General features: G+C 40.5%; 3 protein-coding genes across 3 annotated transcripts; 1 reads left to right on the forward strand and 2 right to left on the reverse strand.

Annotated features, from left to right (window-relative positions):
• On the reverse strand, positions 1-6,785 carry LOC145492945 (uncharacterized). Its single transcript, XM_081472323.1, has 2 exons — positions 5,392-6,785; positions 1-3,354 (listed from the first exon to the last, which is right to left on the reverse strand). Exons 1-2 carry the CDS (start codon positions 6,086-6,088, stop codon positions 224-226), a joined length of 3,828 nt encoding a protein of 1,275 aa, XP_081328449.1. The 5' UTR covers positions 6,089-6,785; the 3' UTR covers positions 1-223.
• Positions 6,786-8,782: 1,997 nt separating this feature from the next.
• Positions 8,783-11,118, forward strand: LOC145493056 (uncharacterized). The gene is made up of 2 exons (XM_081472461.1): positions 8,783-9,520; positions 10,444-11,118. The coding sequence occupies exons 1-2, from the start codon at positions 8,860-8,862 to the stop codon at positions 10,692-10,694; spliced, it is 912 nt and encodes a 303-aa protein (XP_081328587.1). The 5' UTR covers positions 8,783-8,859; the 3' UTR covers positions 10,695-11,118.
• Positions 11,119-12,949: 1,831 nt separating this feature from the next.
• LOC145492806 (uncharacterized) lies at positions 12,950-16,545 on the reverse strand. Its single transcript, XM_081472187.1, has 4 exons — positions 16,224-16,545; positions 15,709-15,782; positions 15,250-15,526; positions 12,950-13,911 (listed from the first exon to the last, which is right to left on the reverse strand). The coding sequence occupies exons 1-4, from the start codon at positions 16,543-16,545 to the stop codon at positions 13,382-13,384; spliced, it is 1,203 nt and encodes a 400-aa protein (XP_081328313.1). The 3' UTR covers positions 12,950-13,381.
• Positions 16,546-19,130: the final 2,585 nt, after the last annotated feature.

The raw sequence follows: 19,130 nt of genomic DNA on the forward strand, positions 1-19,130 counted from the left end.
TACCGCTCACAGTTTAAGTTTATTTTGTTCATAAAGGTTTATACAAATCTATCCATAAAAATATATAAAATTGCTCAGTAATATATAATTTCTGGACGAAATATAACTCCAGAAAAATTTTACAACTCTTTATGAAAAGTTTATATATGTCTCTGGGGCAAATGCGAGAAAAAGACCCAATTATAAAATATAACTTTCGCGCTTTTCGAAACTATTACACAGTTTAGTAAAAGAGTACACTTGAACATGAGTCCTCATCATCAAAAACAAACTTGTGTTCTTCTACATTGTTGGAATTTGTGTGACTGCTGCCATTTAACAAACAAGTGTTTGTGTCGACTGGATGAATCTCGGAAAACTCTTCCTCAATGTCAATGTCATCCTCAACAATTTCAGCGTCTTGTTTCATTTCCTCCAACTGTGTGATATCACCGTAGAAGTTTATTCCTTGGAAAAGGCTCCTGCGCACCGCAAACCGTTTTAACTCCGATTCCAAGGGAGCATGGAAACGACCGTTTCTGCGCACAAGCAATTTTCCAGTTTTCCGGCAGCAGCGAGAAAACCTGGCCAAAAATACTACCAGCAAAAATATAAACAAGGCTACAAAGACTGATCCGATAAACACGAATATTATAAACACGATCTTTTTCCTCTCATGTTTGGAATTCTTTGATGGCGTCGAAGGAGACGTGAAGGGAGCTGTCGGAGTTACGGATGGCCTCGAGATCTCTCTTAATTCAAACGCTACAAATCTCGTTCCGTTGTATGTAAATACGAATGATCCGTTTTTTATTACTGCCCAAAGTTCGCTTGTCAAGTTTCTGCCACGTGCGCTTTTGATCACGAAAAGAACATCTACAGAGCCGCAGATTACTTCATGAACTATGACGTCAGACTTAGAGATCTGTAGCAGATAGGTCAGTGTGGTTATGAAACTAGCTTTGAAATCATCCTCGTTTGTGATGGCGCTACAATTAGCGTGGAACTTTACCAGAAACGTTTCATTGACTACCGGTGAAGCTGCACTTGGCTTTGAAGAAGACGATTCCAATGTGTGCAGGTTGTTGGAAGAAGAAACTTTTATTCCAGTGTAAGACAAATTGCCGAGGGTTTCGCTCGAACGAGAAGATGATTTTGTTCCCAGGGACGTTAACAATAAAGAAGAGAGTGTAGTTCTTTGCGGCATAAGGGATGTTTTTGTGTTGAATGCTTGATGCGGAAGCGTAGAGAAGCGCGAAAGTGAAGGTTGAAACTTTGATGTGGTTGTTACCAATGGCGATGACAATGATAATAATGAGGAAAATGAAGACGGTAACAACGGCAAAGGTGATATTTTTTCTGTCATTGATGTAGACACTGATTCTAAGGATACTGGTGGTAAAGAAGCAGTTAATGACAACTGCAATGACAAAGGCAACGGTGAGAATGTTGGAGAAGAAGGTTTTGGTACTGTTGCTGGACTGATAGGTGTCGTTGCTGGTCTGGTCTTTGTTGTTGTTGAGGATGCTGACGATGACGATGACGATGTCGATGTTGATAAAAACAACGATAAGTCTGTTGTTTGCAATGAAGATAACGTCGACAACGATGCTGTTCTTATTCGTAATGTATCCTGAAATGTTGACGGCAACGATGACAAAGGTAATGGCAGTGACTCAACTGTGGATTTTAATTTTGATTCTTTGGATGATAAGGGCCACAGCCGTAATGGCAATGTCAATGCACGTGACAATGACGTCACTGATGAGTGTGACATAGGTTGTACACGTGACTGTTGTGTCAACAACACAGCGTTTGTCACGGAAATTGTCACAGGTAATGACAAAGTTGAAGGTGTTGGTTGAGCAGAGGGTAATAACAGCCGACTTGAATTTGATGGTAATACAGAAAGTGATAACCGAGGTGAAGCAGGAATGGGTACGGCCACCGTGTCTTTCAGTGTTGATGACGAGGACAACGATGATGAAGACGAACGCAGCTCCAAAGACAGTGAAGGCAAAACCAACGAAGATGAAGATGGTACTGGTGAGGAGGAGAGGGTGCTGATCATGATGGAGGGAGAGGATGAAGACGAGTACGACAAAGTTGATGTCAATAATAATGTTATCTTTGGCATAAGGGACAATGAAGACGACTTCAAGTTCTCTTTTAATCCAGATACCAGCACAAAAGAGGTAGCTTCTACACGACTCTTGCTGCCTTTACTCGACGATGAGTAGCGTAGAATTCCTGTTTTGTACCAAAGGGGATTGGTGAGTGAAGACCTTAAAAGGCTTGTCGCGAGGGAAGCAGCACTCACTCCCATTATAATTTTATTCTGTCCACTTGAGATTTCTCCTGAAGCCGAATCTAATGCTGATGAGCTCTTTGACAAATGCGGAAACTTCGAAGGCGTTATAACAGACCGTTGTAGCGTTTTAGACTGTAGAGAATCAGACGAGAGCTTTGAAGAAAACAAGGAAGATTTTCCCAGTTCATGGGAAGAGTTGGTTGACTTCGAAGACGCCTTGTTTTGCGTTTCATCGGTTGCCATGGGCACTGACTTATCCAGCATGTAGTACGTTAAACTAACAAGGGGCGCTGAAGTTTTTTCGGATTTCTCCATGTCAGTGATTCGGTATGTTGAAGTAATAGTGCCTGACATTTTCGTCGATGTGCGATTACTCGGTTGTCGTGTCCCCAGCACCGGTGAATATGCTATCACGGGCGTTGTCGATGTGGAAAGCTTCTTCGTCAAATATCCCGTTACATTGCCTTCTTTAACATTGGAAGTTTGCGTTGACAAATCGTTGGATGACTGAGTGTTGTGTAATGGCGAAACGATGGTTGACAGGTACACCGTGGTCCGAGAAATGGAGGCATTAGACTTATGAAAAGAAGCTGTGAAGATTCCAGTAGCTTTACCTTTGGAATAACTCTCCGTGGAGTGCCAAGACGATTCAGTGGAAAATGCAGCAAATGTACGAATGCGCTCAGATGAAATTTTCGTGTCTTCTGAGGATATACCTTCCTTGTCAACCAATAAAGACTTCGAGCAGGGAGATGTGAAAGGTAACGCGGACAGTGACATCGACTCCACCATGGTCAGGAGAGATTTGGCGGAGGGCGTCGCTGCGGTTTCAGTGAGAAAACTCGAGGTGAAAACACCAACAGTTCTTTCTTGAAGGCTACCTATGTCAATGTTGCTTGTTTTTAATGACGCCATTTCTGAACTCTTTTCATCTTGACTTACACTGTTTGAAAGCGTTCTCGATGTGACCAAGCGTTGCTCAGATGTGCTCACCGAGTTTTGTACACCAACATGAGATGTTTCCCTCACTCTCATCAGAGGCGTAGGAGAGACTGGTCCAATATCTGCAAGATGAATTTTTGTTTTATTGTGAGCAGCGCATATATCTTTTACGTAACTTATAAGTAGGTTCTCAACCTGTAGGAGCAGGGCTGACCAGTTGGTTGCACCGACTACCTTGGTATGTGTAAACGAGACTCAGCAAACAGCAAAAGGGAAAAACCCGAGTTTGGTCCAAATGTGCAATTCAGCGAATGTGTCTTCGACCATCACAAAACAACAGTAAGGAGTAGCAATAGGCCACGTTCGACATACCAATATTCTAACACGGCTCCGAGGCTTTCAGGACACATTTCTATACTTGGTGGTGTTTTCTTTGTATCCAAGTCTCTTTTGGTAATTGAGAGACTAAAGAAACTTAAAAAAATTACAATTTTTACACCCGAAAGCCTCGGAGCCATGTTAGAATATTGATATATCGAACGTGGCTTCTTAAAAGCGTACACGAGGTACTGCAACGGGACAAAATAAGAAAGGGGAAAAATATCTTGCTGCCTAGTCCCCAGGCCGCCTAGGCTTGATGGTTAGGTGACAGGCCCAGAACGCCATGCGCACCGCGTGCACCTCAGGGGAGGAAACCGCGTCACACTCGCTAGTAAGGCCCCGTCCCACACTGCACTACGCCCGAGAAATGTGAAAACGCAGCTTTATTTCTACGGTTAGGCCTACCGTCCACACTAATCCGTCACGAAAACGAAGCTTTTCGAAAACGCTATTCAAACCGGTGGATTTTGAAAACGCCGGCTTTGCGTCTTAACGTGGACGGAAAACATTTTGAGAGCGGAGCTTTTCGAAAATGATGGCGTTACGAAAATCTTTTTATTTCCCTGCCCGAGTTTTCGTGGCGGTGCGTTTTAAAGTCCTCTGTTATTTTAATTTATAAGACCTGATTTGGGGTTTCAGTGATGCTGAATAGCCAGTTTTAAAAATTTTGTATGGTTCATGCACCTGAAAAATGAATCATACTAAAACGACTTACTATAGGCCACTATACCACAACGAATATTTAATTACAGTACGATGTAAACCAAACTACCCTAAATAGTAACAGAGCTTTCTCCTCGACGATCTCTTTGCATTCATTCGGCCCTGACGACTGCCAACACACTGACGACGAAAATTAATAACAATTGAAAAAAATTACTTTGGAGTTGTCAATAGCATTTATGCAATCGGTATATTAAAATTGCACTTAACGCTCCATTTTAGTTCCTCCTTTTACATTAAAGATGAAGTCGGCCCCTTAATGTTTAGCAAATGTTTCCGCGGTTCCCTTTTGACGAATCCATCAAATATGTGGAGAAAGATATAATTAATTTGTCCTCAATTGATGGCTATTGTGTTTTTGTTTCAGTTTGTAACTGCTTATCAGTGAGTTATGTGATAAATGATTCTGACTGCCTCAAGCGTTTATTAGTTAACATAATCTGACCTTTTCAATTTTTCTTCTGTTGATTTTTTGATAACGGCAACCGTATTTTTATTCCAATTTGTATTCTGCTTTTCCTGAAGTCACAAATTGTAATTTGTGCTTTCCGAAATGGGCAAATATCTTTCACTTATTATAAATGAAAAAGCAATATGTAAGCTTATTAATTACATCATTGCCAAACATTTAATACATTCAAAGAGGTTGAACGCTTAAACTGAGCAATAAAAGTGATAACAATATGATTTTAATATGTTGGTTTGTTTTCAAGAAACGCTTCCCTGAAAGGAAAGCATTTATTCCTTGGCAGAACATACAGAACAAAAAAAATTACAATGAAACTCGCGGAAGCTTTAGTCTAAGTTTATATATACCTCAAATATCAGATATTCAGCTCATTTTCGCTTTCTTTTAGAGATATTGTACCAATTTTAGTCATAGCAATAATAAATACCACATGAAAGTAAAAATAATTCGAAAGTTTTCTCGTCGGAAATGCATTTCTCGGGCATTCTTTCCTAATTTGTTTATTCGGGAACCGCTACCTGTTGTAAACAACACTATGCAAACATGAATGAAACGAGACTGAAAGATCTGAATAATCGCAGCTTACCGTGATTGCAAGAAGACGGACCACACATTGTCGTAGATTTGACACCAATATCTCTTTTTTCCCTCCTTTTCTCTTCGCATCCTTCCCAAATGCGATGAACAACATTGTCACATTTCGCTTTGAAAGATTCACACCATTCCGTTTGTCGAAGTCCATCAATCAAATGTGTTGTCCATTTTTGCATGTTAATTTCTTTCAAAGGGATTTTTGTTAACTCGGTGACTTGTTCTTCGGTTAAACGATAGACAGTTTCCTCTAAAGCTTGTTGTAAAGAGCAGCATAACGTAGAAATAAATGAAAATGCCCATCTCGCTTCTTCGCGAGTTTGTTCCACGCTGAAAACAAACAACTTGATCAATTGCTCGTCGTTCAAACATGGTACTTCAGTACAATCACAGCTATCGTTCCAAGGCGTCAAAGGGCTGTGAAAGAACTTGTAAAAATTCGCTTCCACGACTTCAAAAGCTAGTTTCGTCGCCGTGTCATCTCTCAATCGGAATTCAAATCCAATGTATTTCGTTTCGGGCTTGTTGTCGAAGAAGAAAGCACAAGGTTTTCGAACCCAATTTGACGGCGAAGTTTGAATCGAAAAATCGCACCGTTGACAAGTTATGAATGTGTACCCTTGAAACAGGACAGAAAAGGCCAAAACTTTCCCAATCGACTCCATAGTCATTCGAAAGTATCCATACCACATGCACACAAATAAAACGGAAAGCAACCCGATCGAATTCGGAAAGCGATAACACTCAATTTGCACATGGCTGTCTCGCGCTAAAATTCAAATTGTCAAAAATGTCAAGTCATGTCAAGCGTGACTTACACGCCACACGCGCGGGGCTTTTGGGAATTAATAATCACTTTTAAAACGACCAGCTGTTAAAAACTTGTTCTAGAACTGGAGTGTAATCCTGTTGTCACCTCTTTAGCAGCTTGTTAGCCGAACACTCGAACAAACTCTCGTGTAGTGAGTTTTCGATCACGTATGAGGAAACATGATTTGTTTTTGCGATAGATTTGTAAATAAGCTTTTTTCTCACGCCACACCCAGCATAAACATACAAACTGCGCCATAATTGTCTGAGGTTTCGTTATGTTTCCATCAAAACTTGATAAAAGGTAAATCAGCGGGGGACTTGTTGTCAAAAAAATTCGCTAATTAGAATTTGAAAGAAAGCTTTTCAGTGAAGCACAATTTAGAGTTGAGAAGCCGTTTTAATTTATAAGCTTTATTCTTTCAACTTTGTTTTTGGATTGTTTGTTTACTTTTTATGCTACATTTCCGATCCAACGTTCGACTTTTCATTCCGATCCAACAATTTTTCAGGAATAGTAACTCTCGACGTTCCCTGGCATTTGCACTATTTACGAGGTCGAGATAAAAGAAACATTTTTACCTAAAAGTGTCTAGAGGGGTTATACTAGGTTGCGTTGCCGTAGAATCACAATGTTGACAATGCTAAGCAAATGAAGGAGAGACAAGGTATTAGTAGAAAAATAAGTTGTTGAGCAGTCTACAGTGCACGTTTTCTCGTAATCAGGGCTAGTTTATTTGGGGGGGGGGGAGGGGTGATGAAAATAACTACTTTTTACCTTTGAGAGCCATCTTATCAGCGAAGTTGCTAAGTGACGTTTCAGATCCTGCGTATTTTTTATAGATCGTTTTCACTGTAACGCAATAAAAACATAGGCACGCAAGGCGTGCAAGAGTTATTTTTTTCCTGTGAAGTTTTGGAGATAGAAGTATTCATGGTACAGTAATGATTTGGTTAATTTGACAAGTTTTTTTGGTTGCGATGTTACATCGGTCATGGTAAGATAGCTAAATAGTAAGCCATAAAATGTTTGACTGAACAAACTACAGTAATCTGACCCGTCTCCAGATTAATGTAGATACCATCTCATTTTCTAACAGGCAACTTGATTCGCTCTTTGATACAACCCGCACTGTGATTGGTGTGACACGCGCACATGCATAACTCCCTCGCTCACCGATCACATAACCCTTCCAACCCCCAAGAGAAATTTTTGCTCAAAAATACTCAAGTTAGTTTAGAGACTTTCTCGCATTTTATATAAGTCGTACGTTTACCTTTTTACAGAACACAACACAACTTCACCGAAAATAGAAAGAAAGAGAAAAAAAACCTCTGACACGTTGAAAGTCTGATTTAATTAAATGCAATTTAACTTGGTGCCACGCAGTCTTCAAAGAACATTTGAACAGTTTTCATACTTTTTACCTTTAAAAATATCGGACTGAAATGAATGTCATCAAATAAAACTATTAAACTGCTACTGCAGAGACGTAAAAACCGTCCAGAAACGAGACCTTCTTTTTTGTTTAATATCCTGGAAACAATAGCCGATAACTTGTCAGCTCTAATTGAATTTACTCCCATATAAAAAACAAAAGTGTTAAGTTACCATTTGTTACTAAAGATAGCAAACATCTCGTGGGAAAGAGTGGTGACGATTCGTCCGCTCTAATTGAATTTACTCCCTTGTGAAAAACAAGAGTGTCAAATTACCCTTTTTAACTAAAAAACAGAAATGCCTCGTTATATTTGCATGCAACAAGAACAAAACAATTGTTACCCGCACTTACTATTGTAAACGTTAGAACTGTTTCAAATCTAAAGTCTCGTCCCCTCTAAAACATGTCCTAAGAACTAGACGCGACGATTCGTGACCTCTAATTGAATTTACTCCTTGTGAAAAACAAAAGTATCAAGTTACCTTTGTAACTAAAAATAAAAATATCTCGTTGCATTTGCATACTACTAACTCGCGAACTGTTTCAAACCTCAAGGCTCATCTCGTTCATTTAACTAAAATCCTCAGCCTAACCCACAGAAAATGTCGAAGTAAACCCAATATATGAATACTTCCTCCTCTTTTATAGAAGAATAAATATGGCCGTTCTGAACTCTATCGGGATCAAATCTTCTCACATACCATTTACCTTTACAACAAGAAATTTGATTAGCTGTTTATAGTAGATCCAATCTGATTGGTGTGACATACATACATCTCTCACTCACTCACTCACTCACTCACTCACTCACTCACTCACTCACTCACTCACTCACTCACCCATTGACCCGTCCATAACATACCCGACGCGCCGACTAAGAGGTATTTTTTTTACAAAAAAATAACTCAAAAATAAATCGAAGACCATCCAGTGGAAAAAGCTATGAAATTATGATGTTAATTATAGAAGATAACTAAATAAGACACTTCTCCAAGTTTTAGGCCTGTGCGTTTCCCCAAACTTCAGATATTCGTCGAAATGTTTCGCAGATATTTACAGAGCCCAGTATGAAAACGGCATGTTGGTGTACCTCCGTGGTACGTGACTCTTCCAGTCGTGACTGTTAGTGCGTGATACGCGTGACACATGAGAACGAGACATGAGGAAGTGAACAAGGCGTAAAACTTTCCGAGAATTCCGAGCGTAGAAACATGGAGTTAAGAGAGATGATTGTACTATCCCTTTCTCTGATTACCTTAGTCCAAGGTTTCAGAGCTGATCAATGCGATCCAAAGCCAATGATAATCAGACATGAAGGAAAAAAAGCCTGCGTTTACCTCGACACAAAGGGCATCAAAACCATAGGCGTGGGTTACAACATGCAAAACAAGGACGCCCCAGAAGTGTTTGACTCCATTGGAGCTGACTACAACAAGTTTGAGAACGGTCCTGTGACAAGGTGGAATGTTCCTTGCAATTGTTCCTCCGTTCCTTGCCTTACCGAAGAGCAGATCGAAGAATTGTTGGATATCAGCTTGAAGACAGCCATCGCAGATGCCCAGAAAGTGATTGCAACCTTCGACGGTCTCTGCTGCTCCGTACAAAATGTGATGGTCGACATGTCGTTCACACTTGGTGGGCCAGGATTTTCTCAGTTCACAACGTTTGCAAACCTCGTGGCCAGGCAATACTGGAAGGCGGCAGGCGATGATTTGACCGTGTCTCTTTGGTGCAAACAAGCAACTGCTCGGTGTATGGAAGACGCAAATTACGTTCGTGCAGGATGCGGTTGTTCCCAGCCTTATCCTCAAGCTTGTGACCCTCAGACATCAGCCTGTTGTGGCAGTAAAGAACAACAGACTTGTTGCAAAGGTAGGATACAAATCAAAAGAGAAGACGGAGCTATCATTTACCGCCCTGTGCTTTACTTCCGCCTTCCACACTTTCACTTTCGTAAGATCGAGTGATCGATTCACAGTTGTCGAGCAAATGATCATAGCGTGACAACTGGTATAAACAAACTCATCCCCTACCTATATATATTCTTTTCTATTCAGAATGAAAAAGAGAAGGTTGTCAGTCTTTTGCAACTGATCAAATTCTCAAACAACCATTAAACATGGTAAAACATGTATGGCAAACAGGCAGAATTCACATGTTTGGATATAAACAAACCCGGCGGAAGTTGGTTCTAGAAGAGCGATGCTGTCTTATTAGACTTATGGGTCAGTTTTGTGTATTGAATTAATTAAAAAAGGTCATCACCATCTCAAACGTGAGAATTCGACGATGCAACAGTTATAAACACCATGGAAACTTAGCTAACGGAATCCCGGCTTACTGCAGTTAACCAACCGAATCGAATTCCTAAGGAGTAAAGAGGAGGTAGGGTAGAGGGATGGGTAATAAACAAGGTATTTTGAAGTCAAAATTTTGATGTCGATGTCAAAACTTGTCTTACAGCTGTTATGTGTCCACCAAAGAGATATATATATATTATTCTCCGTTGTGATGCTTCGAATGACGAGGAAACGATAGTTAAATTATTTGTACGTTAGGCCTGTACGTTATGTTTGGAGCCAATCTGCGGAGAAATATCGTTTTAAATTAAACCCATTCGCTACCCAAATCGATGAACTTAATATGGTGAAGTTTTAGAAACATCAATAAAAGTTATAAAATTCCCAATATCAAGATCTGGAGAAGGTGGCTGCTGGCTGAGTATAAGCCAAATTTTTAACAGACTCCATCAGCTCTTCTTAATTCACTGAAGTAACACCACCGTTCTCCCTTAGGTACCTTGACCTTTAAAGGAAAAACCTTTGAAGAGCAATTATGCTGTCCCCATCCGAGCGCTACTTGTTGCCAACACAACAGATGCTGCACGAAGGCTATGTACACGGTCTGCTGCCCACCTCCGCCCGCAGTGCCTACCTACTGTTGTACTGCGGACTTCCCAGTGTGTAGAGATGGACAGTGTTATAGAGCACGTGATGGGCATGTGATTGAAGGAGAGCCTGCTGCTCGAGCGCTTCCGTTAGCGTGAACAGAAAACTTATTTCTTTTTGTTTGTTGGTTTGTTTGTATCTAGATTCTTTTCTTTTTTCATGAAAAGTGACCATGACAAAGTTTAAATATATTTCGGGCAGTGGGCAAAAATTGGCGCAAGTTCTAGCCATTATCTTGTGTTATATCGATAAAATAACATTTTTGAAAGATACAGCACTTTAAGAAAGCGTCCGTGCGATGTGATTAGGGACTGAAAAGTAATTCTTCGATTTAAGCTGAGAAATATAATGTGATATCGACCAAGGAAGGAAAGCTAAGAAAATAACAAACGCGAGGGAGTTTAGAAACAATAGCAATCCAATGAATGTAACATGAAGGGTTTTGTCGTGGTAATAGGCTAAATTTGCACAATAAACGCACCGTTACTGTTGTTAAATATGTGTTTTCAGTTTTTTTTTTCGTTTCTACTTACAGGTACCAAAGTAGTCTCTTTTGGGATGTCACGCAACCCTCCCCCAAAGAAACGGCTGCCAACTACCGACACAGCATTCCCTTGCCGACATCAGCCAATCACAGCTTCGGTTTTAGTTGCAAAAACCTTTTAGCCTAAAATTCGCCTTTTGAGACTTGCCCAATCAGAGACTGTTTCTTTGCGGGAGCGTTGCGTGTCATTCCGAAACAAGAGACTATGGAGGAGAGTAGTACTAACGCAGGCTAAGATAAAACAGAAACGAAATGAATTCAATTTTACCAGAAAAATTTTGGACGTGTTTTGGTTTTGGAATTATACCAGATTATGTTGCTATAGAAATACCATTCTAACAGTGCTAAGTAAGTTGAGGAGAATTTGCATCAAGTCCAGTCCGACGCGGACAGTGAAGTAACCCCGACATCTGCCGATTCTGTGTGACGAGAAGTGAATGACTCAGCTGGGACACATTTCGTTCAAACCTAGCAGTAGGGAGAGGAGGGTGAGATAATCCCACCTAAAAGGATCATGCGTTAACGTTGGACAAAGGGTATCAGTACCACAGGCGTTGGCTCACAACATGCAGAACACTTCGTAAGAACTGATGTCTCTGTCGTTTGGAACTGTCCCAAACAAGATGCTACGCTATTTTCAGTTTGTTTATAGTTAGAATTGATTTGATCTGAATTGTAAATACCCAACAAGACGGAGTTTTGGGTGTTTTTAATAACTTTTTACAGAAGAGGATTCTAAGTCAAATCAGCTCGATAATAGACAATTTGGTAGGTTTTAAACCACCCGAACTAACATTGGCTTTTAAAGACTTTTAAGAAACTAATTTATTTAATTAAAAGCTAAAAATGTCGCGAATACGAGATGTCAAAAGGCAAATTCTTTGTTCCATTGTAAGCAAACGATCACGAAACTCGAAATCACGGGTGTCAGAGAATCCCTCCCTTCATAATTAAGCTAAGCCACAATTCTCCAATCTGATTTGTTCTTACCACACCCTCTTTTCCACCAAACTGGACCGGCCACATCTTTGTTTTCCCAACAACAGTGCATTTCAATCTCACCAGGCTTTACTTCGTCCACGTTTTGTCCTCTAGTTTTTTATAGCGGAGCTCCGGCGGCCCGAAGGGCCGCCAAGCGGAGCCCCATACTCATATGGGAAAGAAAAGGAAACCCATGAGTTGATTTTCTCATGGTTACCATGGCTAGCGGTATTGCTCGTGGGCGCGTACGCACGACGACGACGACGGCGACGGCGGAGTTGCCCAACATAGCGGCCATACTCCAAATAATAGGTTGACAAAGACATGCAGCCTTGGTTTACCGTGTGCTTCCTTGACATTGGACATCCATGTTATGATCAATTGACACCTGTCAATACAAGGTATCCGCTGACCAGTATCACGTGACCATATCGCGGGCTCAGGTTTACAGCTCCTCGAGGTCACGTGTTTTCTTGAAGTTGACCGCTGACCAAGCGCTGGTTATTGATTGGATCGCCGGCTCATATTGGGTTAGCTTGTTGGAAACAGGGCAGGATTGCTCGGAAGCCAGTTTATGCTAACCCAGGATTAAAAGTTAATCGAATTATAACTTTTTCTTCTATACAAATGTGTTTTGCTGTTTTGTTTTGCGTATATGGTGATTATTAAAACTCAAAACAGAAGGCCAAACAATACACAGAAACCTCACCGCAAAGTTACAAAACTCAAATCAAAATTCTACCTTTTTCTGGGTTAGCTTAATCGGGCTTTGAACAACCCGGCCCAGGAGCTACGCTTTTAGGCTGGCCTAAATCTATATATTACTCATGGTAAACTAGTAACAGGACGTCACCTGGTATTTTCTAGACTGGTAATCTGATTATAATTGCCTTGGTAGTTACATAATACAGCGTAATAACCGATTAAGCTATTCTAAAACTTCCCAGCACCTTAATTATGTTTACCACTGTGTACAGCTAGAGCCTTGTGTTAAAATTGCATAATGGCGGATAATGTAAGTCACATAACAGGCGACAACACGCCATTTCCGAGTTAGCTTGTGCCTCTGTTTGAAAACGAGTCTTCGTGCAAAACTCTTCATATGAAAATGAGTTTGATTCATAAGCCAATGTACCTGTAGGCGGAACACGTTATCATGTGAAAGGATTAGCAGTCTCGTTTTGACACAAATGGTAAAGGCAACTCGGAAACGGCCTACTGGGCGGTATTTGCGGTACCAGATCAATTCGATCCGCTTTTTTAACGAACATAGACTTTCCAGAAATCACCAAAAGACACGTCAGATATCCAATCATCACACATTGAGATTCCCACGATCCAGTGATATAATGAATCAACAAAAGCAGGGTGTTTGTATAACCGGTTTTGGTTATTGCCGTCATGTCCCCATTTACCAACTCGATACACACCCGCTTCAAATCCCCACTTATGGCAAACTCCGGACATTAGAGAGTCGTCATTATCCATTTTTACAAACGAACCACAGGCTTCGGGTTGGACATCTGTCTGACCGCTAAAGTACTGGACCACAGCTTCCCCAGTGCTGTTAGTTACCGTAGTCACGTGGAACGTACGTCCCTGTTGTTTACTGCAGTGGAATCTCAGTTGTGTAAAAGACAGGTGTGCTCTCAGTTCATTCATGGCGCTTTGCGAGAGAACCGTTCTGTTGTTGTGATAGCTGCTTATTCCTTGGTATGTTGTCTCAACTGATAACTGCGGAGTGGCTAATAACTCGTCAATCCCAACTTTAGAGACAAGAAGCCAGCCTCCTGAAACCACCACCAAGAACAACAACGACTTGATTTTTTTACTCATACATTTACAATTTTACAAAACATACATATATACTTGTCTGAATTTATAAAAACCGTGTACGGGCTATATGAAACCGTGCACTTGCTCGAAAACCTAGTGAAGCCTCCGTTGACAAGGATTGAGACAGGCAGCCCAGCTGCCTGGCTACCAGCTGATTCCAAGTTGGGGACCCAGGGTCTAACCCCAGGGGGGAGGGGTGGGTCACAGAGAGTGGCATTTTATTCAGTTGAACTGGTCCTTTTCTTTGCAGGACAAGCTTTGGCCACTCACGCCCTGCAGCCTTGGGGGCTGGCAGATAGCCAGCCAGCCACAAGCAAGGTGGGTGAGTAGGCTGTGTAGTGACACAATGCCTGTGACTGATTGAGTGAAAAAGCCTTTGTGTTTTCTGGGAAAAGTGTCAGGGTGCTCGTGTTGAAATTAGCACGGTTTTCATAATATAAATCCGGACATCAATATGTTCCTTCGTAGTTTATGATTATCTCTTTGGTGTTTTTCCATCTTTGCAAACTACTATTTTCAGGTTTCCTTCAATTTAACGGTCAGATTCTCTTCGCGTCCAAAACAACTGACTGAGCTCCTTTAGTGAGCTAAAGGAGGTCAGTATTGGATTGGAAACCGTTACCAGGGACCTGGAGGTGATTCATTGAGGTCTGGCTTATGGTCAAGTAAACATTGTGAGTGTGTTAAATGAAATATTCCATGTGATGCATCTACCGTGAAAATTTGCAGGAGTTTGTTGCAGACAAAAGAGAAATCTTGCAAAAAATCCTGAAGAATCGTGTTTCCCAAAAGTTTTCCAATTTAAGCCGTCAAAATTGTGAAACAACATTTTAAAGCTGGCAAATTAACTGTAGAGGCTGTTTCCGTTACTTCCGAGTCTCTGGTTGATAGTTTTTTCTCACAGATTTGATTTCAACTTTCATCTTTCTCCAAGTTTGAAAACCCTCGAGAATCCTAATCAGTTTACGAAAGTATCCGGAGTTTCTCATACTATCGGAATATATCCTGTTGGCATGGCGTCAAAATTTAAAAATTTGGTTTTACTCAATTAGTTTACAAATGTTCTGAATTTAGGGCAGAAATTCGATCCCACCAACACTAAAAAATTTCGCGCTAGATTTTCATGATCTTTCATCCTACACAATTTTCACTGGAGTAAGGATCTAACTAAGGGTGGATTTAATTATTTGATTACCCGCAATAAGCAACTGCATTTTGCCTTTTTGTGATTTTCAGGATAATCAAAATCAAAAGTTGCTTTTTTGTTACTCAAGAAATTAGCCATCACTTACCACCGTCAGTTGTCATGTCACAGTAGACTTTTAAAGGGTTTCCGTTCTTCTCGGGGTCGATCCAGTACTCCCCGTCTCCCTTGGAGTACCCAGAGTTCCGGATGTGCTTACAAGAGTCACCCGGACGATAGCAATACCAACCTGGAGGTAAGACTATAACAGAAAGATTGTCTTTTATTCTACTACGTTTGCAAGTAGTACCAAGAAGTAATAAAAATTTATTGCAATCTTCTGTATGAGTGTGAACAAAATTGTGGTCTTTACTCCCAGGACTAAGCTATTCCAGGTATTTGTGCTGATAACTCGAGGGTCCTGTACTTGTTGTCCTGTACTTGCATGACATGGCCTCTTTTAGTCAGAGAATTCTATCCATTGCTTACCTCCGTCAGTTGTCATGTCACAGTAAAGGTTTAAAGGGTCTCCGTTCTTCTCGAGGTCCAACCAGTAATTACCGCTGACCACTGCTTCTCCTTCACTCGCCTTGATCTCTTTACACGAATCTGCAGGAAGCGCGGGAATGGAACCAAGGGGAACTGGATTTGAAAGAAATAATCACATGAGAACTCAAGGTTGTCGCCAAAGCAAAAACAATTTCTGGAATTTTTGAAAAGTGTTAAAGGCAACAGGAAAAAAAATCGTTCCAGTATCGTCAGCTTGGAAAAAGGATTCATGTCACCTAATCTTGTTCTTCTTATCGTTTGCGTGGTGTATTACCGCCGTAGCCTCATGGTTAGTTTGCCCGACTCCGGATCGAGCAATCCAGGTGCGAGCCTTGGCCAGGGACATTGTGTTGTGTTCTTGGGGAAACCACTTTAATCTCACAGTTTTTCTCTTCAGCCAGGTGTATTAATGGGGAGCATCCCATCGTGGGGAAGGGGGAAAGTAGATACTCCTAGTCGCTTCATGCTACAGAAGAAAGAGATGTGCACCAGCATGTTGGGTCACTTGGCTCGTATAGAGACTTAACCTATTACCTCTCTTTGGGGCCTTAGTGATGTAGTATCTGTCGCTGTCCTTGACAAAGTCCTCTGGTTTAGCCTCCTTGGTCCTGTTGTTCAACTCACATATGTCTTTAAACATGACGTAGTTATAGCTTTGACATCTGACATCAGAAATGCAAGCCTCTCTGCAGTCGAGCGAAAGTGGCCGAGCCCTCAACTTCTTAAAGGTGTGGCCCCGAAGCATCATTTGGTAGACGGAATAGGTGTCAATCCCGCATTGCTGGCTGGAAATGTTGTAGAACATTACAGACACCATTAACAGTATCGTGATAACGAGAATCATTTGGCGTGCCATTTTTACTTCTTCAGGTTATTGTAAGAGCGAATCATCGCCTGTAAAAAAAACAAAAAAAAAACAAAAAGCATTTGAGGTATGAACTAACAATACTACCTTGTTGCAGAACGGTGGGGCACAGGGCGCGGCGTGTGTGACCTTCGCAGGCTTATATGGATATCTTGTTCCCCTGAAACAGTTCTAATTTTTGGTTCTCACTTGACGCACTGTAATCCCCGCCATATTGGATTGGAGTTGTTTCTCGGTAGACCCTAGTTCAACTCCTCGGTCATGCCTGTAAATAGCCAACTGATCTGCCTCCCGTCAGTTAGGATTTTAAGCCTATTGTGTTTAGATGATAAATTCGTTTCTTTCAGTTTAAAGGACCCTAGTCAGTCACAACTTTGTTTTTCTTTACATGCGAGAGTTTGGCTATTATATTTTATTCGGAGCATATCGAAACGAGGCGAATCGCTTTGAAACTACGAAAGATAATTAAACATACCTTCGGGAACACAAAGCAATACATGTACGATTTCGCTTCACCATACAATATCAATAATTTCGATGGCATCGAAAATGTTGTGAACTAGCTAGGTGTAGCTAAGCGCATTGACCATTGTAAGCAACAACATTTGAACAATCTTTGAACATCGGATGGCATTAACAAAATATATCTAACTAGCCTCTTTTGTTTGGGTCATCAAACACGGCCTCTATGCCTTTGTCATTTCAATTCCTCGGGATTGGTTGCAAACCATCAATTGGGAGTTGAGAACTACTAACTGTAAGCGTAGCCGAATATCGATTTGAACTCAGGATTAGCGGGGAAAAATCAAGTTACTGGCAGGATTTTTTTCAGATGCTCGACTCGTTTAATTATATTTTTTCAGATGTTCTATTCGTCAAACTGAATAAAGGTGAATCACTAGATAGTTAAACGAAATATAGAACACTTTGCATCAATTCGGTTTTTCAAACCGAACTGAAGATTCTTCTTTACATTCATACAAGGAGAGAGAAGAAGCATTAAAAACTGTTACTAACTGCGACATTATTTCATTGTACCACTTGCTTTAACTAGAAATGATGTATTTACGAAACAAATTATGAAAACATTTCTTTAGTTTCTATAACATTATATTCTGTTGAAATAAGGCACCTTCTTAACTGTTACTAACGATATAAACAGAGAAATTGCGTGGTATACGACTTCTTATTTACTTGGATACTCTGCACGTTAAGCAGCGAAGCTATTGAAGTATAGTAGAAATTGCGACTGTGTAGTTTTAGTTCTACCACTGAGATTAAACTGAACAAATTTGTTAATTAAAAATAGTTCAACAAACCTGGACGAAACAATTGCAAGCTGTCAAATTTTAGGCGAAGTTTCTAACTGACTGAGACTCATTAACTTTCAGTGCGGCTGCAGATGTACATCTGAATGAAGAAAAACAAGCAAACCTCTTGGAATTATATAATTACATCGCTGTTGGCCCCCTGAAGAGTTAGCAATTCCCTGTGTTACAAAACAATGGGCGAAAAACACACGGGACGAAAACAATCAATTGTGTTGTAGTTACGTTGGATTCGAATCCAGCGGATTGCTGATGATTTAATTTTGGAGGTTGTGTGTAAATGACGGAGCCGTTTATCCCGAACTCCAGAATTTGCGCACACTTTCACGTTGATATTTTGCACGTTAAGTTTTTGCTTTAAAGATGTGCTTCGTTTAGCACAAAATTCTATTGTTGCGGTTTAATTAAATTACCTTTTGTTACTCTAAAATGTCTCTGGTAACTTGCGGAGGCGCTAGTTTTCACGCCTACCACTTTTGGTCACTTTTCAAACTTGTCCACGAGTGCGGCGCTTACATGGATTTGAATAAGTCTGTGATATACCCTAGCCGAGAAGAAGTAATTCCTTGTACCAACTGCAACTGCAAAACAGTTAAAATGTTTTACTGAAGCAGTGTAAATTAAAGTTTTCTTGTTTATAATACATGTAACGATGGTGTTAATTTGTAATGGCAAAAGTTTTATCGACTTCTGACAATTTTTTTTTCAGTTATTTATTTTCCTTTTATCAACTGATTGCTGTGGTAAGATCTATAATTTGAACATTTTGGACACTAGGAGTTGCGGGGTTGATACCGACTTATAAAACCTTCAGTGCTACTGATGTATGAATGAAGAACATCACGCCGGGCTTTATTTGATGGATGATAATGAGCTGGGTCCTTCTGGGTACATCAATTATTCATTTCTTCTTTATATTCAAGCTGGCCTCTAAAATTTGACACAACAGGCCTCTGCGATTAAGCTTTTAGAAAATTAAAAATTTTAGTTTTGTTTTAATCTCACACGCTTTGAACTTGTGTCATGCCGTCTCTTTTTACTTTTGTTGTTACCTGATTATGTGGACATTATACATCATATTTAGTGACATATTTGTAACGTTGTACGGCATTGAAGGCACATTAAAAATTGTTAACTGTGGCAAGCTCGTTGTTTGTTTGACCTCGTCTATGCCGATTTTCAGGAGTTTTGGGTTTTATAACGCATATATAATCATCTTGAAAAGTTTACCGTCCTCGCTGAACCCTT

The sequence above is a fragment of the Orbicella franksi genome, chromosome 7 (assembly GCF_964199315.1).
Source record: "Orbicella franksi chromosome 7, jaOrbFran1.1, whole genome shotgun sequence".
NCBI classification, from domain to species: domain Eukaryota; kingdom Metazoa; phylum Cnidaria; class Anthozoa; order Scleractinia; family Merulinidae; genus Orbicella; species Orbicella franksi.

Excerpts from the sequence above, each read along its gene's own strand:
- LOC145492806 (XM_081472187.1), bottom strand. The coding sequence starts at position 16,545 with ATGGCACGCCAAATGATTCTCGTTATCACGATACTGTTAATGGTGTCT. Across the intron at positions 15,783-16,223 it reads CACTAAGGCCCCAAAGAGAG|TTCCCCTTGGTTCCATTCCC; the intron begins GTAATAGGTTAA and ends TTTCAAATCCAG. Across the intron at positions 15,527-15,708 it reads CGAGTGAAGGAGAAGCAGTG|CTTAGTCCTGGGAGTAAAGA; the intron begins GTCAGCGGTAAT and ends TACCTGGAATAG.
- LOC145492945 (XM_081472323.1), bottom strand. The coding sequence starts at position 6,088 with ATGTGGTATGGATACTTTCGAATGACTATGGAGTCGATTGGGAAAGTT. Across the intron at positions 3,355-5,391 it reads TCCGTCTTCTTGCAATCACG|ATATTGGACCAGTCTCTCCT; the intron begins GTAAGCTGCGAT and ends TTCATCTTGCAG.
- LOC145493056 (XM_081472461.1), top strand. The coding sequence starts at position 8,860 with ATGGAGTTAAGAGAGATGATTGTACTATCCCTTTCTCTGATTACCTTA. Across the intron at positions 9,521-10,443 it reads ACAACAGACTTGTTGCAAAG|GTACCTTGACCTTTAAAGGA; the intron begins GTAGGATACAAA and ends GTTCTCCCTTAG.